The sequence below is a fragment of the Pseudophryne corroboree genome, chromosome 5 (assembly GCF_028390025.1).
Source record: "Pseudophryne corroboree isolate aPseCor3 chromosome 5, aPseCor3.hap2, whole genome shotgun sequence".
NCBI classification, from domain to species: Eukaryota; Metazoa; Chordata; class Amphibia; order Anura; family Myobatrachidae; genus Pseudophryne; species Pseudophryne corroboree.
Window position 1 is genome coordinate 154,456,567 of NC_086448.1, and position 20,646 is coordinate 154,477,212.

Sequence of the window (20,646 nt, forward strand, 5' to 3'; positions counted from 1 at the left end):
CCTCTGGAGGGGGCGAGAGCAAAATTGAGCGTACTCCACCATGTTGAATGCTGACACCATGAGGCCCAGCACCTGCATCGCCGAATGTATCGACACTTGCGGACGAGATAGAAAGCAACGAATCCTGTCCTGAAGTTTCAGGACTTTCTCCTGAGACAGGAACAACCGCTGGTTGTGAGTGTCCAATACTGCTCCCAGATGCACCATGCTCTGAGCTGGGATCAGGGATGACTTCTTCCAGTTGATGAGCCACCCGTGAGCTTGCAGAAACCGGACCGTCACATCTAGATGACGCAGGAGAAGTTCTGGGGAATTTGCCAGAATTAACAAGTCGTCCAAATACGGCAGTATCCTGACCCCTTGACGGCGGAGTACCACCGTCATCACCGCCATGACTTTTGTAAAGACTCGCGGAGTCGTTGTTAAACCAAAAGGTAACGCCCGAAACTGGAAATGGCAGTTTCCAATCGCAAATCTCAGGTATTGCTGATGAGACACTGCTATAGGAATATGCAGGTAAGCATCCTGTATATCCAGGGAGACCATGAAGTCCCCAGGTTCCAAGGCCAGAACTATAGAGCGAAGGGTTTCCATCCGGAACTTGGAAACCTTCACAAACCTGTTCAATGCCTTGAGGTTGAGAATGGGCCGGGAGGACCCATTCGGTTTTGGGACTAGAAACAGCGGAGAATAGTACCCCCAGCCCCTCTGCGCAAGAGGCACCTGTACTACGACTCCTGTATCCAGGAGGGTCTGTACCAGCGAATGTAGAGTGTTTGCCTTTGTCTTGTCCAACAGGACATCTGTCTGGCAAAATCGATGAGGGGGTCGGTTTTTGAAGGCTATAGCGTAACCTCGAGTGACGACTTCCCGTACCCAGGCATCTGAAGTGGTCTTCAACCATTCCTGGGTATACCCTAGAAGCCGGCCCCCCACCCTGGGATCCCCCAGAGGGAGGCCCTCCCCGTCATGCGGCATGCTTATCTGTCTTGGAAGCTGCCTGACGGGCCGCCCATGCTCTTTTGGGCTTAGGCTCACCAGGTTTGGAAGTGCGGGCCTGCTTGTTGTACGCCTGACCTTTTGATTTACCTGAAGGACGAAAGGGGCGATAGGAAGTACCTTTAGCCTTCGACACAGAAGGAGCAGTACTTGGCAGACAGGCAGTTTTGGCAGTAGCCAAGTCAGCCACAATCTTATTTAAATCCTCCCCAAACAGAATATCTCCCTTAAAAGGGAGTACCTCCAGGGTTTTTCTAGAGTCCAGATCCACAGACCAGGATCTCAGCCACAATATCCAGCGAGCCAGGACTGACGTAGTAGAGGCCTTGGCTTCCAGGATACCGGCATCAGAAGCCACCTCTTTATTACAACGAGAAGCTGTGACAATATAGGACAAGCATTGTCTAGCATGGTCAGAGTAGATTTTAGCATCTAACTCCAAGGCCCATGCTTCAATGGCCTCTGCAGCCCAAGTAGCTACAATAGTGGGCTTTTGTGCAGCACCCGTGAGGGTGTAAATCGCTTTCAGAACAACCCTCCACATGTTTATCCGTAGGCTCTTTTAGAGACGTGACGGTGGTGACCGATAGAGCTGAGGAAACCACCATCCTAGCCACATGTGAGTCCACTGGAGGAGGCGTTTCCCAATTCTTAGACAGCTCCGGCGCGAGGGGATAGCGAGCCAGCATCTTCTTTTGAGGCACAAACTTCGTACCCGGGTTTTCCCAGAGTTCCTGACGTATATCAATTAGGTGGTCAGAGTGAGGTAAAACTTGTTTAATCACCTTCTGACGCTTGAACCTATCTGGTTTCTTAGGAGGAACGGATGGCTCGGGATCATCCGTAAACTGTAAAATCAACTTAATAGCCTCCAAAAGATCAGGAACATCCACATGTGAACCACCCTCCCCATCAGCCGTATCGGAGTCAGAACCTGTGGGGTCAGTGTAAGTGCCGTCTTCATCCGACGAGGTGTCCGTGACAGCAGTGGATTGTGAGGAGACAAGCGCTCGCTTAGAGGACCACTTGGACGTAGGCGAGCGCCGGTCAGACTTTTTAGTAGTCAGGGACTGGTTCAACTTCTTTATTTGAGCAGATAAATCATCCGCCCACAGCGGGTTAGCTGCAGGGACCACAAACGGTTGCACTGGCATTGGGGATCCCGTAGGGGGTGTTAGTTTATGAACTAGCGTATGAAGAAGCGTGGAAAAAGTGGCCCACGGCGGGTCATTATTTGCCCCCGTTGCCACCGCCCCACTGGGGGGCAAGGAGCCCCCAGAACCAGAGCCCAAAGCTGCTATATTCTCCTCATAGGTATCTGCGGCTTCAGCAACACCGGCAGTGTGTTCCGCCCCAGAACCGTTACCCTCAGAAGCAGACATGATATAACTTGCAGTATCAGGTAACACAGTACAATTGTCAGCAGCACAATACCTCTAGCCCAAACCCCTGCGTCAGCACCAGCAGAGATAAAGGAGAGATATGGTGACTAAATCACAGAGATAAATACGTAATACAGTATATCTTTGTGAAAATCCTATATTAGATAAAACCTGACGCACCAAGCCCCCTCAGGTTATAGAGTATAGGGATAGCAGGTTGAGTGAAAGACACGAAATGGACACCAGTCAGCTATCAAATGCACACACAAATAGTCACAGTCTGTACAATGCAGAGGTTATTACTAACAATAATACTGCACTGGACTAGCTTACACAGCTATATAACAATAGATATAACAGTACACAGTAAGAACTGGATGTATATCACAGGGTAATTGTACTAGGAAACCCTGACTAAGTGCACTCTTTCTTACTAACACTGACTAAAAAAAGGCAGGTAGAATACTTTAGTGTCATGTAAAGGCACAGCGCTGACAACCAGGCGGCTTTACATAGGAGGATTTGCCCAAGCATTCCCAGGAACAGTGAGCTGAGGGATAATGGCACCGCAGACACTGCCAGGGAGTGAGGTGGAGACAGATATGCAGCTCCAGGGCAGGAACATTTGCGGGAAATGGCGCCCTGGGGCTGGACGAGGGGCTCCAGGTCTAAGCCTTATCCCCTCTGCTGGCAAAACCACCGGGTACTGCGGGCTACTTGTAAAAAAGGTTTAGAGAGAAAACCTGACCTGCACCCATGCCCGGGTTCAGTATGGTATGCCGGCAGTCGGGCTTACCGACAGTGTGGCGAGCGCAAATGAGCCCCTTGCGGGCTCACTGCGCTCGCCACGCTATTTTATTCTCCCTCCAGGGGGGTCGTGGACCCCCACGAGGGAGAATAAGTGTCGGTATGCCGGCTGACGGGATTCCGGCGCCGGTATACTGTGCGCTGGGATCCCGTCAGTCGGCATACTGAAGATCACCCCCCATGCCCTGGTGATCTAGTGGGATCGCCTGTACTGCCACAGTGTCCACCGCCAGCGCGCGGCCCGCCCCCCACCGGCCGTGCCGGATCGCGATAAAGTGCGGGTCCCACTCACTTACCTCCTCCCGAAGTGCGGCCACGCGATCCCGGAGAGCCGCAGCCGTGTGTGACTAACTTGGAAGAAAACCGGAGCCTCCTGCTGTAGGTACCCGGCAACCAGGGCACGGGAGTGTACAGCGCCGCTGGGGGAGAGATGGAGCTGCAGCAGGCAATGTCTACTGACATCTAACACAATCTGTGCCTCTGCTACAGCCCTTGTAGTCTTCTTTTTTCCTCAGAAAAAGCTTTTTCTAGAGCTGCTGTGAGCAGCTCTTCCTGTCACATGCTTGCACTGCAAGCACCAACTACAAACTGAGCTCCTGTGCACGGAGGCGGGGTGATATAGGAGGCGGCGCTATGCATCTTGGGAAGAAGGTCAAAGCTTTTGAGCCTGTTGGTGCTTCGGATCAAGATCCTACTCTACACCCCTATGTCTATCCTTGTGGAGCCCAGTGTACCCCGCAGCAGAAATAACATTTTTGCGATCCCAAGGGGTCTGAGGGAAATCTATTCTATGAATATGACACCCTCCATAAATATTACTACGTCTGTGTTCGTGCCACAGACCTATGCAACCTTACTATACATACATACACATATAGGTATAGCCTTTTCTGATATGCATCACATTATCATGACAATTTTTACCCAGTCAGATATTGTTGGTGCCGACAGGGTCACCCCCACACATCTGTGTCTCCCATATAGTTTTCTCTTGGGAAGTACATACATATGTGACATGTTGACACTTATTTACATGTACCAAGTACCATTAGGAGTCGGCGGTGCCGACAGTCATTCCCACAGCCGTTTGTGGCAGAGCACTCAGCCTCAGATATGCCGACACACGTGTACCAAACACCCACCGACATTACACTGGCTATAAGGGATAGACCCCAGTATATTCTGTCAGGGAAACACAGAAGGAGTTTACCAGCTCATTTCCACAGCGCTCATTATATTGTGTGCTTTTTATTTTTAACTTACATTGCACCAAACAACTGTGCCCCCCCCCCCCTCGTTTTTCACTCTGATCTGTACAGCAGTGTGAGGAGAAAATGGCGCTGAAATGAGCTGTGAGGGGTAAGCACCGCCCCCTTAATGGCGCGCTTCAGCCACGCCATTTCTTACATATATTTATACTGGCGGGGGTTAAATATAGTGCCTAGGCACTTATATATTCTTTTGCCAGACTCTGTTGAGTATTTATATGCTGCCCAGGGCGCCCCCCCTCCCTTCCCGCGCCCTGCTCCCTACAGTGCCTGTGTGTGGGGGAGCATGGCGCGCAGCGCGGCCGCTGTGCGGTACCTCAAAGCCGTCACTGAAGTCTTCTGATCTTCTTCTACTCACCCGTCTTCTGACTTCTGGCACTGCAAGGGGGGTGACGGCAGGCTCTGGGAACGAGCATCTAGGCGTACCTAGCGATCAGACCCTCTGGAGCTAATGGTGTCCAGTAGCCAAAGAAGCAGAGCCTTGAAACTCACAGAAGTAGGTCTGCTTCTCTCCCCTAAGTCCCACAATGCAGGGAGACTGTTTCCAGCAGTGCTCCCTGAAGATAATAAACCTAACATAAAGTCTTTTCAGAGAAACTCAGTAGAGCTCCCCTGTGTGTGACCAGTCTCACTGGGCACAGAATCTAAACTGGAGTCTGGAGGAGGGGCATAGAGGGAGGAGCCAGTTCACACCCATTCAAAGTCTTTAAGTGCCCATGTCTCCTGCGGATCACGTCTATACCCTATGGTTCTTGAAGCGCGCCCAGCATCCTCTAGGACGTATGAGAAATTAGAGATAAATTAGAGGCATGATGGTATGACAAAGTAAAGAAATTCACTATTTAGACAATAGTGATTGGACACCCAAATCCCTCCACGCACGCACAAGCGAAAGGTGTGCTCCTGTAGCAGACACGTGTTCGTGAAGGTATAAACAGGGTAGGGGGGCACTGATTACTTTATTTGTTAATGAAATGTCTAGCCGGTAGGAGTTAACCAAGGGGCAGATGTATTAAGCCTGGAGAAGGGATAAAGAAGTGATAAGTGCAAGGTGATAAGGCGCCCGCCAGTCAGCTCCTGTCATTTTTCAAATACCTAATGATTGGCTGGTACATTATCTCCTTGTGCTTATCACTGCTTTATCACTTCTTTATCCCTTCTCCAGGTTAATACATCTGCCCCAAGTTTGAGAAGGATCATCGTAGGCTGCACGATGTCATGTTTCCAGGGCGATGATGGACTGGTATACAGAAAATTTGGTAACCTGGATGGACTGGCCAGCTCAGAGTCCCAATCTTAACCAAACTGAGAATTGAAGTGACAGGTACATTCTAAACCGACTCCACCTTCTTCAGTGTCACAGTTAGTCACTGTGCGTAAGGCAGAATGGGAGAACATACTGCCTGCTGTTGTCCAGGAACTTGTTGACAGTTTGCCAAGAAAGGTGTATGCAGTAATCACTGCACGTGGTGGACCTACAAAGTAATAATGTCAATAAAATCTCATTGACCTATTTGCTGTCAGTGTCCAATCACTTTTGTCTCCATAGTGTATAAACAGGTGAACAATCTCCAGGAGCCTAAAATTTGGATAAATGCTTTTAAAGGGGAATGCGCTACAGAAGGCGGTCGACTGTTGATCTGAGTAGTTAGTACATGCTGGAGTTGCAAAAATCTAAAAAAATACCTAGATGCGAGGTTATAACTGACCTACAGTGCTAATACCTCTGCAACCTCATACCATTCTGGAATGGAGATAGGATAATTCCTATAACTGGCAAGAGTTCCACAAGGAAGTATCTGGGTCAACATCTTAGAACTGTAATAAGGTGTGAGCTACAGTCCAGATTTTTAATGCCTGTATAAGTAAGGAGGCCTGCAGGGGTGTGTGTCCCGGCATCACCTGAGAACTAAGACGGCAGGGAGAGAGTCTATAGAATTGTCCTGTAGCCACAACTACAGATGTGTCAGATGCACTGCATAGAAGGAAGACCAAACGTGGGGGAGTTCCAGGCCATCAGTAGCCCTGAATATGGTTAATACATTCAACTATAAATGGCTGCCAGTTCATCCAGATGAGATCAGACTATTAAGATTCCAAAATAACGAGGCAGGGAGATAAATGGGGGCTTGTTGGAAAATGTAAAGGAACTTGGGCTGTACTACCATTTTGATTGAACTGATCCTCCCTGTAACTGTAAGGGGAAGGTTACACGAAGAATTGGTCTTATCCTTCAAATAGGAAAACAGTGGCAATAGGTTAAAGGTAGTATTTTCCTGTAGCATGTTAGACACCCATACACCTAAATATCTAAATGAATTGACCCAACAAAGGGGTAGGGATATCAACGGGGTAGTAACCTTGTAAAGGAAGAATGGGGGCTTTGTCCCAGTAATAGTAAGGCCAGAGAATTTCCCAAATGCCTCAATCAATGGAAGGACCACTGCCATGGCAACCATGTATTCCCTTAGGAAAAGCAGCATAAAGGGTCTAATTCAGAGTTGAAAGCAGCAGCAAATTTGTTATCAGTTGGGCAAAACCATGGTGGTCATTCCGAGTTGATCGCTCGCTAGCAGTATTTAGCAGCCGTGCAAACGCTATGCCGCCGCCCACTGGGAGTGTATTTTAGCTTTGCAGAAGTGCGAACGAAGGGATCGCATAGCGGCTACAAAATAATTTTGTGCAGTTTCAGAGTAGCTTCAAACCTACTCAGCGCTTGCGATCACTTCAGACCATTCAGTTCCTGATTTGACGTCACAAACACGCCCTGCGTTCGCCCAGCCACGCCTGCGTTTTTCTGAACACTCCCTGAAAACGGTCAGTTGACACCCAGAAACGCCCTCTTCTGGCAATCACTCTGCGGCTTCCTGTGCGACTGAAAAGCATCGCTAGACCCTGTGTAAAACTACATCATTCGTTGTAATAGTACGTCGCGCATGTGCATTGCGTCGCATACGCATGCGCAGAAGTGCCTTTTTTTTGCCCCATCGCTGCACAGCGAACGAATGCAGCTAGCGAACAACTCGGAATGACCACCCATGTGCACTGCAGGAGGGGGCAGATATAACATGTGCAGAGAGAGTTAGATTTGGGTGGGGTGTGTTCAAACTGAAATCTAAACTGCAGTGTAAAAATAAAGCAACCAGTATTTACCCTGCACAGAAACAATATAACCCACCCAAATCTAACGCTCTCTGCAAATGTTACATCTGTCCCACCTGCACTGCACATGGTTTTGCACAACGTCTAACAAATTTGCTGCTGCGATCAACTCTCAATTACCCCCATTGTCTGCATACAAAACCACAGTGTCTGTTAGATCCCCAGCTTGAGGTCTACGATATCAGGATGTGCCCTAAGAATACATGTCAATGGCTCTATCGCAGAGCCGTAACTAGACTTTATGGTGCCCTGTGCCAGAGAGACAGTTGGCGCCCCCCTACCCCCCTCGTGGGGAAGGGGCATGACAAGATTGATACCAGAGAAAACTCATGCTATGATGCCCCTTCCCTCGTTTTATATATATACACTGCTCAAAAAAATAAAGGGAACACTAAAATAACACATCTTATATCTGAATGAATGAAATATTCGTATTAAATACTTTGTTCTTTACATAGCTGAATGTGCTGACAACAAAATCACACAAAAATTATCAATGGAAATCAAATTTATTAACCCATGGAGGTCTGGATTTGGAGTCACCCTCAAAATTAAAGTGGAAAAACACACTACAGGCTGATCCAACTTTGATGTAATGTCCTTAAAACAAGTCAAAATGAGGCTCAGTAGTGTGTGTGGCCTCCACGTGCCTGTATGACCTCCCTACAACCCACACAAGTGGCTCAGGTAGTGCAGCTCATCCAGGATGGCACATCAATGCTAGCTGTGGCAAGACGGTTTGCTGTGTCTGTCAGCGTAGTGTCCAGGGCATGGAGGCGCTACCAGGAGACAGGCCAGTACATCAGGAGACGTGGAGGACGTTACAGCCCAACGCCGTGCAGGACGTTTGGCATTTGCCAGAGAACACCAAGATTGGCAAATTCACCACTGGCGCCCTGTGCTCTTCACAGATGAAAGCAGGTTCTCACTGAGCACATGTGACAGATGTGACAGAGTATGGAGACGCCAAGGATAATGTTCTGCGGCCTGCAACATCCTACAGCATGACCGGTTTGGCTGTGGGTCAGTAATGGTGTGGGGTGGCATTTCTTTGGGGGGCCGCACAGCCCTCCATTTGCTCGCCAGAGGTAGCCTGGCTGCCATTAGGTACCGAGATGAGATCCTCAGACCCCTTGTGAGACCATATGCTGGTGCGGTTGGCCCTGGGTTCCTCCTAATGCAAGACAATGCTAGACCTCATGTGGCTGGAGTGTGTCAGCAGTTCCTGAGAGATGAAGGCATTGATGCTATGGACTGGCCCGCCCGTTCCCCAGACATGAATCCAATTGAGCACATCTGGGACATCATGACTCGCTCCATCCACCAACGCCACGTTGCACCACAGACTGTCCAGGAGTTGGCGGATGCTTTAGTCCAGGTCTGGGAGGAGATCCCTCAGGAGACCATCCGCCACCTCATCAGGAGCATGTCCAGGCATTGTAGGGAGGTCATAAAGGCACGTGGAGGCCACACACTACTGAGCCTCATTTTGACTTTTTTTTAAGGACATTACATCAAAGTTGGATCAGCCTGTAGTGTATTTTTCCACTTTAATTTTGAGGGTGACTCCAAATCCAAACCTCCATGGGTTAATACATTTGATTTCCATTGATAATTTTTGTGTGATTCTGTTGTCAGCACATTCAACTATGTAAAGAACAAAGTATTTAATAAGAATATTTCATTCATTCAGATCTAGGATGTGTTATGTTAGTGTTCCCTTTATTTTTTTGAGCAGTGTATATATATATATATATATATATATATATATATATATATATATATATATACACTAGGTGCTTCATCGCGCCCTACGGGCGCTCTTCACACAGTCGTAGGGGGCTACGCCCCCTTCACCCCTGCACGTCTTTGTGTGGTTGAATATATGATTATATGGAGTATTACCTGCATTCCTACTGTTGTTAGAGGTAAACTATTGCGCAATGTAAGGGCAGCGGATGGTGATGGGGGCGTTGCCTCTTGCTATGGCGTGAACAGCGGCTGCAAGGCCCGATGTAGAGAATGTAGCGGGTGTGTGGGGGACCGTGGATGGGGGAGAGTGTCTGTAGATGCTGCAGGTGGAGGGGAGAATGGGGAAGGGAGTTGGGAGGTGCTGCGGGTGGGGTTGGGCGGGGGAGTGGGGTCCGGAGGTGCTATGGGTGGGGGAAGGGCGGGGGGTCGCTGGTGGGGAAGGGACAGGTGCAGGGGTTGCTGCGGTGTGGGGGAGGGTGTCTGTAGATGGTACGGGTGGAGGGGGTTTGATGCAGGGAGGGGGTGTGCGGATGGGTGAGGGGGCTACGGGTGGTGGAGGGGCAGGTGCGGGGGTGCGTGGATGCTGCAGGTGGGGTTGGGAGGTGCCATGTGGGGGGGGGGGGGGAGAAGCATGGGTGGTGCAGGTGGGAGAGGGGCAGGTGCGGTGGGGTGGGGGACGGGGTCCGAGGGCGGTAGGGGAGGGGCAGTTGTGGGTGTTCCGAGGGTGGGGGAGGGGTGGGTGGCATGGGTGGGGAAGTGAGGGGTGTGGGGTTTGCTGCTGTGTGGGGGAGGGTGTCTGTAGATGCTATGGGTGGAAGGGGGTTGATGGGGGTGGCGCAGATGGGTGAGGGGGTTGGGAGGTGCTGGGGAGGGGGGGAGGCTGCGAATGGGAGAGTGGATTTGGAGGCGGTGTGAATAGTGGAGGAGAGAGGGCGTGGTGGGGGAGGGGCAGGTGCAGGGCTGCTGGGGATGGAGTAAGGGTTCCGAAGGTGCTGAGGGTGGAGAAGGGGTTGATTGCTGGGGTGCGGTGGATGGTGGAGGGGTCCGGAGGTGCTGCGGGTGGTGGAGGGGCAGGTGTGGGGGTGCGTGTAGGGGAGGTGGGGTGCTGCACGTGGGTTAGGGTGTTGGGAGGTGCCGTGTGGGGGGGGGGAGAAGCATGGGTGGTGCAGGTGGAAGAGGGGCAGTTGCGGTGGTTTGGCAGATGGGGGAGGGGGTCTGGAAGTGCTGCGGGTGGTGGAGGAGCAGGTGTGGGGGTGCGTGGATGACACGGGTGGGGGAGGGGGGGGGGTGCTGCAGGTGGGGTAGGGGGTTGGGAAGTGCAGTGTCGGGGGGGGGGGGGGAGGGAGAAGCACGGGTGGAAGAGCGGCAGGCGCGGTGGTGTGGCGGATGGGGAGGGGGTCTGGAAGTGCCGTTGGTGGTGGAGGCGCAGTCGTGGGGGTGCGTGGATGCCACGGGTGGGGGAGGGGGGGTGCTGCTGGTGGGGTAGGGTTTGGGAGGTGCCGTGTGGGGTGGGAGAAGAATGGGTGGTGCGGGTGGAAGAGAGGCAGGTGGGGTGGTTTGGCAGATGGGGACGGGGGTCTGGAAGTGCTGCGGGTGGTGGAGGCGCAGTTGTGGGGGTAGCAGTGGGTGGGGGATGGGGTCCTATACACACAGCATGATACTGGTCTGTACAGCATGGACATATACAGACACAGCGACTGCACTCCTGTCTGCACTCACCACTTGTGGCTGGGCTGGGCTGGGCCCCGGCATTCCCATGGCCACTTCCTTACACAGCTGCAGAATGCTGTACACCGCCGACAACTCCTCCTCCGCTCCTCGGTGTCGTTATCCACAGAAGGCCCTGAGAGAGTCACCTCCTCACACAGCAGCCTCTTCCGCTCCCCGGCGCCTCCGTCAGGTGGACAGTGGACCGGCATCCCCCGAGGCCATCCCTCCCCCACACAGCTGCAGCATGCTCTGGTCCCCCGCCGGAGCCTCCTCCGATCCCAGTCCAGTAAAAAGTTAGTGAAGCGGGAGCGTGGCAGGGACCCATAGGCAGCTGCCTAATGCTGGCGCCGGCCCTGATACTGAGCACTCCCCCAGGCAGCATGGCGCCTGGAGAGCTGCGGGTAGGGGAGCGACTTTATGTGGAGCTGGGGGCAGGAGTGGCGTGAGGCTGGGCGCCTGCACACAGACAGGTGCGGGTGACGGGGATGTGAAAGTGGAGGGGGTTGCGGCGTTGTGCTGATGGCGTGTGGCGGTACAGTGTGGGCCGGGTGTATGAGAAAGGTTGTGGGGCGGGCGGCAGCGGTCTGTGCGGCCGTGCTGCGTGCGGCGTGTTGCCGTTACTGTGTGTCTGCGTCTGCAAGGTGATGCACAGACATGGGGCGGCATGGAGGGGACGCAGAGACGCGGGGCAGCAGGGAGGGGATGCAGAGACGCGGGGCGGCAGGGAGGGGACGCAGAGACGCGGGGCGGCAGGGAGGGGACGCAGAGAAACAGGGCGGGGACCCAAAGACGCAGGGCGGGGACGCAGAGACGCAGGGCGGGGACGCAGAGACGCAAGGAGGGGACGCAGAGACGCAAGGAGGGGACGCAGAGACACAGGGCGGGGACCCAGAGACGCGGGGCGGCAGGGCGGGGACGCAGAGACGCAGGGAGGGGACGCAGAGACACTAGGAGGGGACGCAGAGACGCAAGGAGGGGACGCAGAGACGCAAGGAGGGGACGCAGAGACGCAGAGCGGCAGGGAGGGGACGCAGAGCAGCAGGGAGGGGACGCAGAGATGCAGGGCGGCAGGGAGGGGACGCAGAGAAGCGGGGCGCAGGGAGGGGATGCAGAGAGGCGGGAGGCAGAGATGCGGGCGGTAGGGAGGGGATGCAGAGAGGCTGGGTGGCAGGGAGGGGACGCAGAGACGTGGGGCGGCAGGGAGGGGACGCAGAGAGGTGGGGCGGCAGGGAGGGGACGCAGAGAGGCGGGCGGCAGGGGGGGTGCGCAGACACGCGGGGCGCTAGGGAGGGGATGCAGAGACGCGGGGTAACAGGGAGGGGGACGCAGAGACGCGGGGCGGCAGGGAGGGGGGCGCAGAGACGCAGGGAGGGGGATGCAGAGATGCGAGTGGCAGGGAGGGGATGCAGAGAGGCGGGGCGGCAGGGAGGGGATGCAGAGACGTGGGATGCGGGCGGTAGGGAGGGGATGCAGAGAGACGGGGTGGCAGGGAGGGGACACAGAGACGCGGGGCGGCAGGGAGCGGGCGCAAAGATGCGGGGCGGTAGGGAGGGGATGCAGAGAGGCGGGCCGGCAGGGAGGGGAGGCAGAGACGTGGGGCGGCAGGGAGGGGACGCAGAGATGCGGTGCGGCAGGGAGGAGACGCAGAGAGGTGGAGCGGCAGGGAGGGGACGCAGAGAGGCGGGGCGGCAGGGAGAGGGACGCAGAGACGCGGGGTGGCAGGGAGAGGGACGCAGAGAGGCGGGGCGGAAGGGAGCGGATAAAGAGACGCGGGTCGGCAGGGAGGGGATGCAGAGAGGCGGGGTGGCAGGGAGGGGACGCAGAGACGCGGGGCGGCATGGAGGGGACGCAGAGATGCGGTGCGGCAGGGAGGGGATGCAGAGAGGTGGGGCGGCAGGGCGGGGATGCAGAGAGGCGGGGTGGCAGGGAGGGGACGCAGAGAGGCGGGCGGCAGGGAGGGGATAGAGAGACGCGGGTCAGCAGGGAGGGGACACAGAGATTTGGGTCAGCAGGGAGGGGACGCAGAGAGGCAGGGAGGGGACGCAAAGAGGCTGGGCGGCAGAGAGGGGACGCAGAGACGCAGTGCTGCCTATGTACTCTCTCACCTGTGAGGTTGGGGCAGCGTCCACAGTACCAGGTGTCTGTACGCGGCGCAGGGAGGCCTATGAAGCCGTCATACACATTAGGAGGGACGGGTGGCGCAGTAGACGGACGGGAAGGCAGCAGTCAGGCGTGGGTGATGCTGCGCCGTAACTGGCGGGACAGTGGGTCCCATGCGCGGCTGCAGTGCGGGAGCTGGCGCTGGGGGTGTGCGGAGGGCGGGAGGGGTGGTGCGGCCTGCGGCTGTCTGGTCGGCTGTGGTGCGGCCCGGCCACCGTGTCCGTGCTGCGGATGGGTGTGAGAGTCTGGGAATTGGTGGGCTTGTGCGGCGGGTGGGATCGGTGCTGTGGGTTAGCGGGTGTGTGTGCTGGTCCGTTATGCGTCGGGTCTGGGCCGTCAGTGGCTGCATGTGGGAGCTGGTGGAGGGGGGTTTGGGGGTGTGTGCTGCGGGTGGCATTGTGGTGTAGGTGGCCATGGTTACCTGGCACTGTGGTGGGTCCGTCCCCTGGTGGCTTGTGGCTGGGGATGGTGGGGTGGATTGTGTGGCTGCTGCTCCCGTTCTGCGAGTGGTATGCTGGGACAGGGCAGGAGCTGTGAGTCCACCCAGCGTTAGAACTGCAGGCACAGAGTCACAAGGCAAATATATAGGAGATATATATATATATATATATATAGGAGATAAACACATACACACACACACACACACACACACACACACACACACTATGGGGGCAGTGTATATTTGGCACAGTGGGGCATTGTATACCTGGCCCTGGTGGGGGGGGGGGGGGGGGGCAATGTATATTTGGCACAGTGTCGGCATTGTATATCTGGCACAGTGTCGGCATTGTATAGCTGGCACAGTGTCGGCATTGTATAGCTGGCACAGGGGGCCAATGTATATATGGCACAGGGGGCCAATGTATATCTGGCACAGTGTGGGTATTGTATATCTGGGCCTGTGGGGGCAATGTCTATCTGCCACTGTGGGGGAAATTGTATAGCTGGCACTGTGGGGGCAATTGTATAGCTGTGGGGGCAATTGTACAGCTGGCACTGTGGGGGCAATTGTATAGCTGGCACTGTGGGGGCAGTGTATAGTTGGCACTGTGGGGGCATTGCATGCAGGAGGTGGTGCTGGGGTTGTGGGGAGGGGGGTTTAGGTGGTGTGCGGCTCGACGGCGGGTCCCGCGGCTGCATGCTGAAGGATAGTGCTGGGGTTGTGGGGAGGGGAGGAAGTGTGCTGTGCGGCTCGTCTGTTCAGCTGACGTCGGGTCCCGGCCAGCTTGTCCTGGAGTGGATGGCGGGTCCCGGGCAGCTTGTCGTGGAGCGGACGGCGGGTCCCAGGCAGCGTGCCGTGGAGCGGACGGCGGGCCCCGGCCAACGTGTTGTGGAGCGGCTGCATGCAAGAGGTGGTGTGCTGGGGTTGTGGGGGAGGGGGGGATCGGTGGTGTTCGGCTCGTCCGTGGTGCGGACGGCGGGTCCCGGCCAGCCTGTGTGTGCCGCGGCTGCATGCAGGAGGTGGTGCTGGAGTTGTGGGGAGGGAGGGAATAGCTGGTGTGGGGTGAGGGTGTCTTGTGTGTGTGTGTGTTCGTCCGTTGTGCGGACGTCGTCTCTGGGGCTGCTGGCTGCCTCTGGGGACTGGGGAAGGGGGGGTGCGGGTGTCATTGGGGTGTAGGTGGCTGTTTTTGGGGGTAAACCTAGGGAGGGGTGCATGGTTACCAGGCACTGTGCTGCGTCCGGCCACTGGTGGGTTGTCTGTGGAGATGGTATCCGGATTCTGTGGCTGCAGTGCTGCTCCCGTTAGTGGTGTGCTGAAACTCCCCCCAGGCCTGTGACTCCACGCAGCGTTAGAGGGCCAGGCACAGACAAGGCAAATATATAGGAGATATGTATATAATACTCACACATTTATAGCCAGCTGCAATAAAATGTAATAAATGACAGTGTGACTGAATAGCAAATTAATCTAAAGTTGAGTTCATGAATGTTGTATAGGTATTAGCGACAGAAGGGGTCAGGGTTGGAGACAGGGGCGGTCAGCAAATGGTGGGCTTCAAAAAGGTGGGAAACTGCAAGTGAAAGTAATTAAAACATATAATTGTCAAGTGCCACCAACTGTGCCCCCTACCCTTAAGCGCTATGTGCGGTGCCCCATCCGCACACACCTAGTTACGGCCCTGCTCTATCGCCAGAGCAAAAGGAGACAGGTATCTAGGGTTTCCCTGCCTAGTACCTCTAGATAAGTTAATTACATCTAATGGGTAGGTGCAGGTTATAGATATGCCACTGCTCTACATTTATTTCATACCCTGTATACAGAACAATATCTATCAATGCCCACATGAAAGAATGGTCAGGAATACTGTACATTGGGACAGATCGGAGAGTGGGAGGCTTAAAACTTTTCAATTTCCTGTCTCTTAACATGTGGGCAGATCAAAGTAATACCCTCCCTGAGGTGTAATGGAGGTAATAAGTAATCATTTTGTACTGTTCTGCTCCTATGGATGTATAGGCAGCCACACAGTACATACCTGGGTGATTATAGGTGGTGAAATTAAGTTAATTACTACAAAGATGCATTGTATGAAAAGAGTATGTCACAGAGGTTTAATATGCACATCTGTACAACTACTATGTAGTGGGTGTTGTATAAATGTACCTTTTTATACTCATGAGTCTTCACAAGCGATAACCCAACCCTGCTTGTCAGTGTCGCGTCTCTGGGCTTCTTTCGTTGCGCTTGATCATACACCTCCAGAGCCTTCTCTGGCTATTACAGAAACACACATTGGGTTTGGGATAGCAGAATTTCTTTTTATTTAACACAACAAATATCTTTTTATTTCTGTGCTATCGAATATTTATGAAACTTAGTTATCTATGTGTTCTTTCTCCCTCCCTTTCAATGCCCCATCCCCTTTCACAACAGCGAACAATACTTCACTCCAAATCTTAGATCAGCCCTAATTTCCATATTTCATATTTAAAGTGCTCAAAATTCCGTAGGCACATAGGGGGTAATTCTGAGTTGATCGCAGCAGCAAGTTTGTTAGCAATCGGGCAAAACCATGTGCACTGTAGAGGGGGGCAGATAGAACATTTGCAGAGAGAGTTAAATTTGGGTGGGTTATTTTGTTTCTGTGCAGGTGTAAATACTGGCTGCTTTATTTTTACACTGCAATTTAGATTTCAGTTTGAACACACCGCACCCAAATCTAACTGTCTCTGCACATGTTATATCTGCTCCTCCTGCAGTGCACATGGGCTCTCATTCCGAGTTGTTCGCTCGCTAGCTGCTTTTAGCAGCATTGCACACGCTAGGCCGCCGCCCTCTGGGAGTGTATCTTAGCTTAGCAGAATAGCGAATGAAAGATTAGCAGAACTGCTACTAAATAATTCTTTGCAGTTTCTGAGTAGCTCCAGACCTACTCACAGATTGCGATCAGCTCAGTCCGTTTAGTTCCTGGTTTGATGTCACAAACACGCCCTGCGTTCGGCCAGCCACTCCCACGTTTCTCCAGACACTCCCACGTTTTTCCCTGACACGCCTGCGTTTTTTAGCACACTCCCGGAAAACGCTCAGTTACCACCCAGAAACGCCCCTTTCCTGTCAATCACTCACCTATCAGCAGTGCGACTGAAAAGCGCTGCAGGATCCACAGCAAAACTGCTAAGTTTTAGTTAAATAACTAAGCGCATGCGCCCTGCGTGCCTTGCGCATGCGCAATTAGCAACAAATTGCAGCATAGCGAAAATCGGCAACGAGCGAACAACTCGGAATGACCCAACTGCTAACAAATTTGCTGCTGCGATCAACTCAGAATTAGGCCCATAGAACTAATCAGTTTTTTTCAAAACTGCTGAATGGTCAGAAAATACCTCTTGAATGTCCAAGTAGGCATCTCCCAACAGAAGACTTGTGTGAGCTCCCGGCAGCTGTTCACATAACTCTCTGTCAGGAGGAGAAGAAATCACACTGGTTACAGAAAGATCATTGTTGGACAATGTGTACCGAACAGCAACTATAAAGTCAAGTAAATAAATAAATCAGGGCACAACCCTAGGTCAACTAAGACCACAACTTCATTTGTGGCTATGCTCCCAATCCTATGGCCATTCCACTTATGAATGTGATTAATAGGCACAGTAAATAAAAAAATGGGACTGTTTGGGGGTCTATATTGTCTTAATAAATAAAGGTAACTATACAGTGCTTTCATAAATAGTGTCAGTTTTAAAGTATAGCCATTACCTACATATATTATAGGCATAATGTGCTTTGTGCTTAGTGATGTCACTGGTTTCTAGTAAATGTATAGGCTACATTCTCTTAAATATTGCTTCAGCCCACAAAACGTGTGTGTAGATGACAGGTACATACTGTATTAAGCTATACAATCTGTAAAAACATTGCAGGACAGATAGTGGTGTTTAAGTGATATGCAGGATGACAAGACTGCAAAATGCTGCACCTGGAAGCAGATATTGGAAGGAGAACTTTGAAAGGTGAAGTATACGAGGGGTCTACGTGAGCAGCTGAATACTGACCAGTCGATCTTAAGAAATAGCTGCACTTACTACTCTCTACTTCTCGGTCAGAGCAACATTTTCTATCTTTGGCTGCCAAATCTTCAACATTACCACCACCATTACAACATTAATAAAAGTAATGATGTGCAAATGTTTTAGAGATACTTTATTTGAGGGTACTGCCATTACTGGTGGCTGTACAACTCAAACGTATTAGCATACCTCCCAACATGACCCTCTCCAGGAGGGACACAATGCTCTGCTTCTGGACTTTTCTCTTAATTTGTGATTGCCATCACCTGTTTTGAACAGGTTAATGGATAAGAAAGGTGTTTCAGCACAAGTGATGGCAATCATACATTAAGATGGAAGTCCAGGAGCAGAGCTTTCTGTCCCTCCTGGAGAGGGTCATGTTGGGAGGTATGTATTTGTAAATATTAGTAAATAATAACACAAAAAAACTGCTGTCCAGTGTCACAGCCAGAAGATAGAAAGATCCAGATGCAGGAACACAACATTTACTTCAACTGTTCTGTTTAAACATAACAGAGTTTTGCTAGTTCATTATTATCTACTATATTTGAAACCAATATTTTAAGTAATTTCACCCTTTTAACTATGCTTTAACAGTGGTTTATTCAGAGATAATGTCATATTTGTAGTACGGGGGATGCGTCACTACATATCACTGACTTACATTATTAGCTATATAGAAGGACAAGAAGCAAAAGGTGAAAGACACAGATTAGGATGGTAAAGAACTACAACTTTAAGCATTTCTGGAACAAATGATTTACAGGTGTAATCAGTAACAGTGGTTTATTCAGAGATAATGTCATATTTGTAGTACGGGGGATGCGTCACTACATATCACTGACTTACATTATTAGCTATATAGAAGGTCAAGAAGCAAAAGGTGAAAGACACAGATTAGGATGGTAAAGAACTACAACTTTAAGCATTTCTGGAACAAATGATTTACAGGTGTAATCAGTATTGAAGTTGAAAGTATTAATTCTTGACATTAGTAACAGGTGCCCTGTAATAGTTCTGCAGTATACAATAAGGCAATTTCTTTTTATCCAATGGCAGTGAAGTCATACACTCCTGTGAACAGAAGACGTCTGTATTGTGGAACAAAGGCTTCTCATCCACAATGAAATGGTTAATACATTTGTTAAGAGTCACTGCTACTAGAAACTTACCTATAACAAGCAATGTATAGCTTCTTATCCTTTCGATATCTGAGATAGATGTCAGCCATCTTTTTCTTTACCTCAATGTAATATGGCTGGTTTGGCGTCACATCTCTCAGCATGCTCAGTGCCATTTCAGTATCGCCTTTACTGAGAGACATATCTGCATTAGCCACAATGATTCGAATCTCTTCCGGAGTACCACGGAATGTATGGATGGCGTCTTGTATTAGCTTTGTAGCTTCGTGCTGAAACAGCAAATTTATAATCAACATGGTTAGGCTAAAGACTTTATCTCATGACACTATAGAACATTGCATCCTGTTTGCTGTTTTGCCATGTGATTACATTTTCATTTATCATCGAAATGAATGGTCTGAATAATGAATTTTAGAAGACAGGTAAACAACCTGTAGCTTCCCAGCTGCTATGGAACCACTTGTCCCAGCATAACCTGCAAGACCTCAGACCCCACTGGAGAATCACAGGTTGCCTAAGTCTGCTATAATTGCTCATTTATGTGGATGCTGTTTACCACTTACGGACCATAACTTTTAAACGGAAATCTCCTTCAATACTACTGCTTATACCGCCATTTAAGGTGTGTACACATGGTGAAATTTCTCCTTTTGATTTTGACTATATAGTCAAAATCGCAAAGAAAGTTAGTGGCAATCGCAAGGTGTTAGGCAGCTTGTGATACCAATTTGATCCCGATGCGCGCTCCCACGGGGTCGGTATCGTAAGGCTAGATAGACTGTGCAGGCAAGTCAATCTTGACTGTCTAGTGTACTATCTAGTACAAAGTATAGTCAAAATTGCCACTTAATCAAAATCGTACATAGACAAAATTGAAAGTACAGATAGTAAAAAATAGGATTTTAATACCTACCGGTAAATCCTTTTCTCTTAGTCCGTAGAGGATGCTGGGGACACCATAAGAACCATGAGGTATAGACGGGATCCGCAGGAGACATGGGCACTTTAAGACTTTGAATGAGTGTGAACTGGCTCTTCCCTCTATGCCCCTCCTCCAGACTCCAGTTATAGGAACTGTGCCCAGGGAGACGGACATTTCGAGGAAAGGAATTATTGTTAAACTAAGGTGAGATACATACCAGCTCACAACTCAACACGCCGTACAACAGGGCATTCAACAGAACTCCAGTCAACGGCATGAACAACGTCAGCAACAGGCTGACTATAACATAACACAACCCGTGTGTAAACATAACTAATAACTGCAGATAGAGTCCACACTGGGACGGGCGCCCAGCATTCTCTACGGACTGAGAGAAAAGGATTTACCGGTAGGTATTAAAATCCTATTTTCTCATACGTCCTAGAGGATGCTGGGGACACTATAAGAACCATGGGGTTTATACCAAAGCTCTAGAACGGGCGGGAGAGTGCGGATGACTCTGTAGCACCGATTGACCAAACATGAGGTCCTCATCAGCCAGGGTATCAAACTTGTAACATTTTGCAAAAGTGTTTGAACCCGACCAAGTAGCTGCTCAGCAAAGTTGTAATGCTGAGACTCAGCGGGCAGCCGCCCAGGATGAGCCCACTTTTCTGGTAGAATGGGCCTTTACTGATTTTGGTAACGGCAATCCAGCCGTAGAATGAGCATGCTAAATCGTATTACAGATCCAGCGTGCAATAGTCTGCTTGGAAGCAGGCGTTCCAATCTTGTTGGCAGCATACAGGATAAACAGAGCTTCCGTTTTCTTA

The 20,646-nt window shown here is 51.3% G+C and overlaps 1 protein-coding gene across 1 annotated transcript in view; it reads right to left on the reverse strand.

The window, feature by feature from the left end:
- TTC21A (tetratricopeptide repeat domain 21A) overlaps nucleotides 1–20,646 on the reverse strand; it is a 325,510-nt gene that overhangs the window by 114,958 nt on the left and 189,906 nt on the right. Inside the window, exons 14-16 of the mRNA XM_063925168.1 lie at nucleotides 18,922–19,160; nucleotides 17,066–17,138; nucleotides 15,846–15,956 (exon numbers count right to left, since the gene is read on the reverse strand). Of these exons, the coding sequence (XP_063781238.1) occupies nucleotides 15,846–15,956; nucleotides 17,066–17,138; nucleotides 18,922–19,160 (423 nt within the window). The remainder of the gene's footprint in view (nucleotides 1–15,845; nucleotides 15,957–17,065; nucleotides 17,139–18,921; nucleotides 19,161–20,646) is intronic.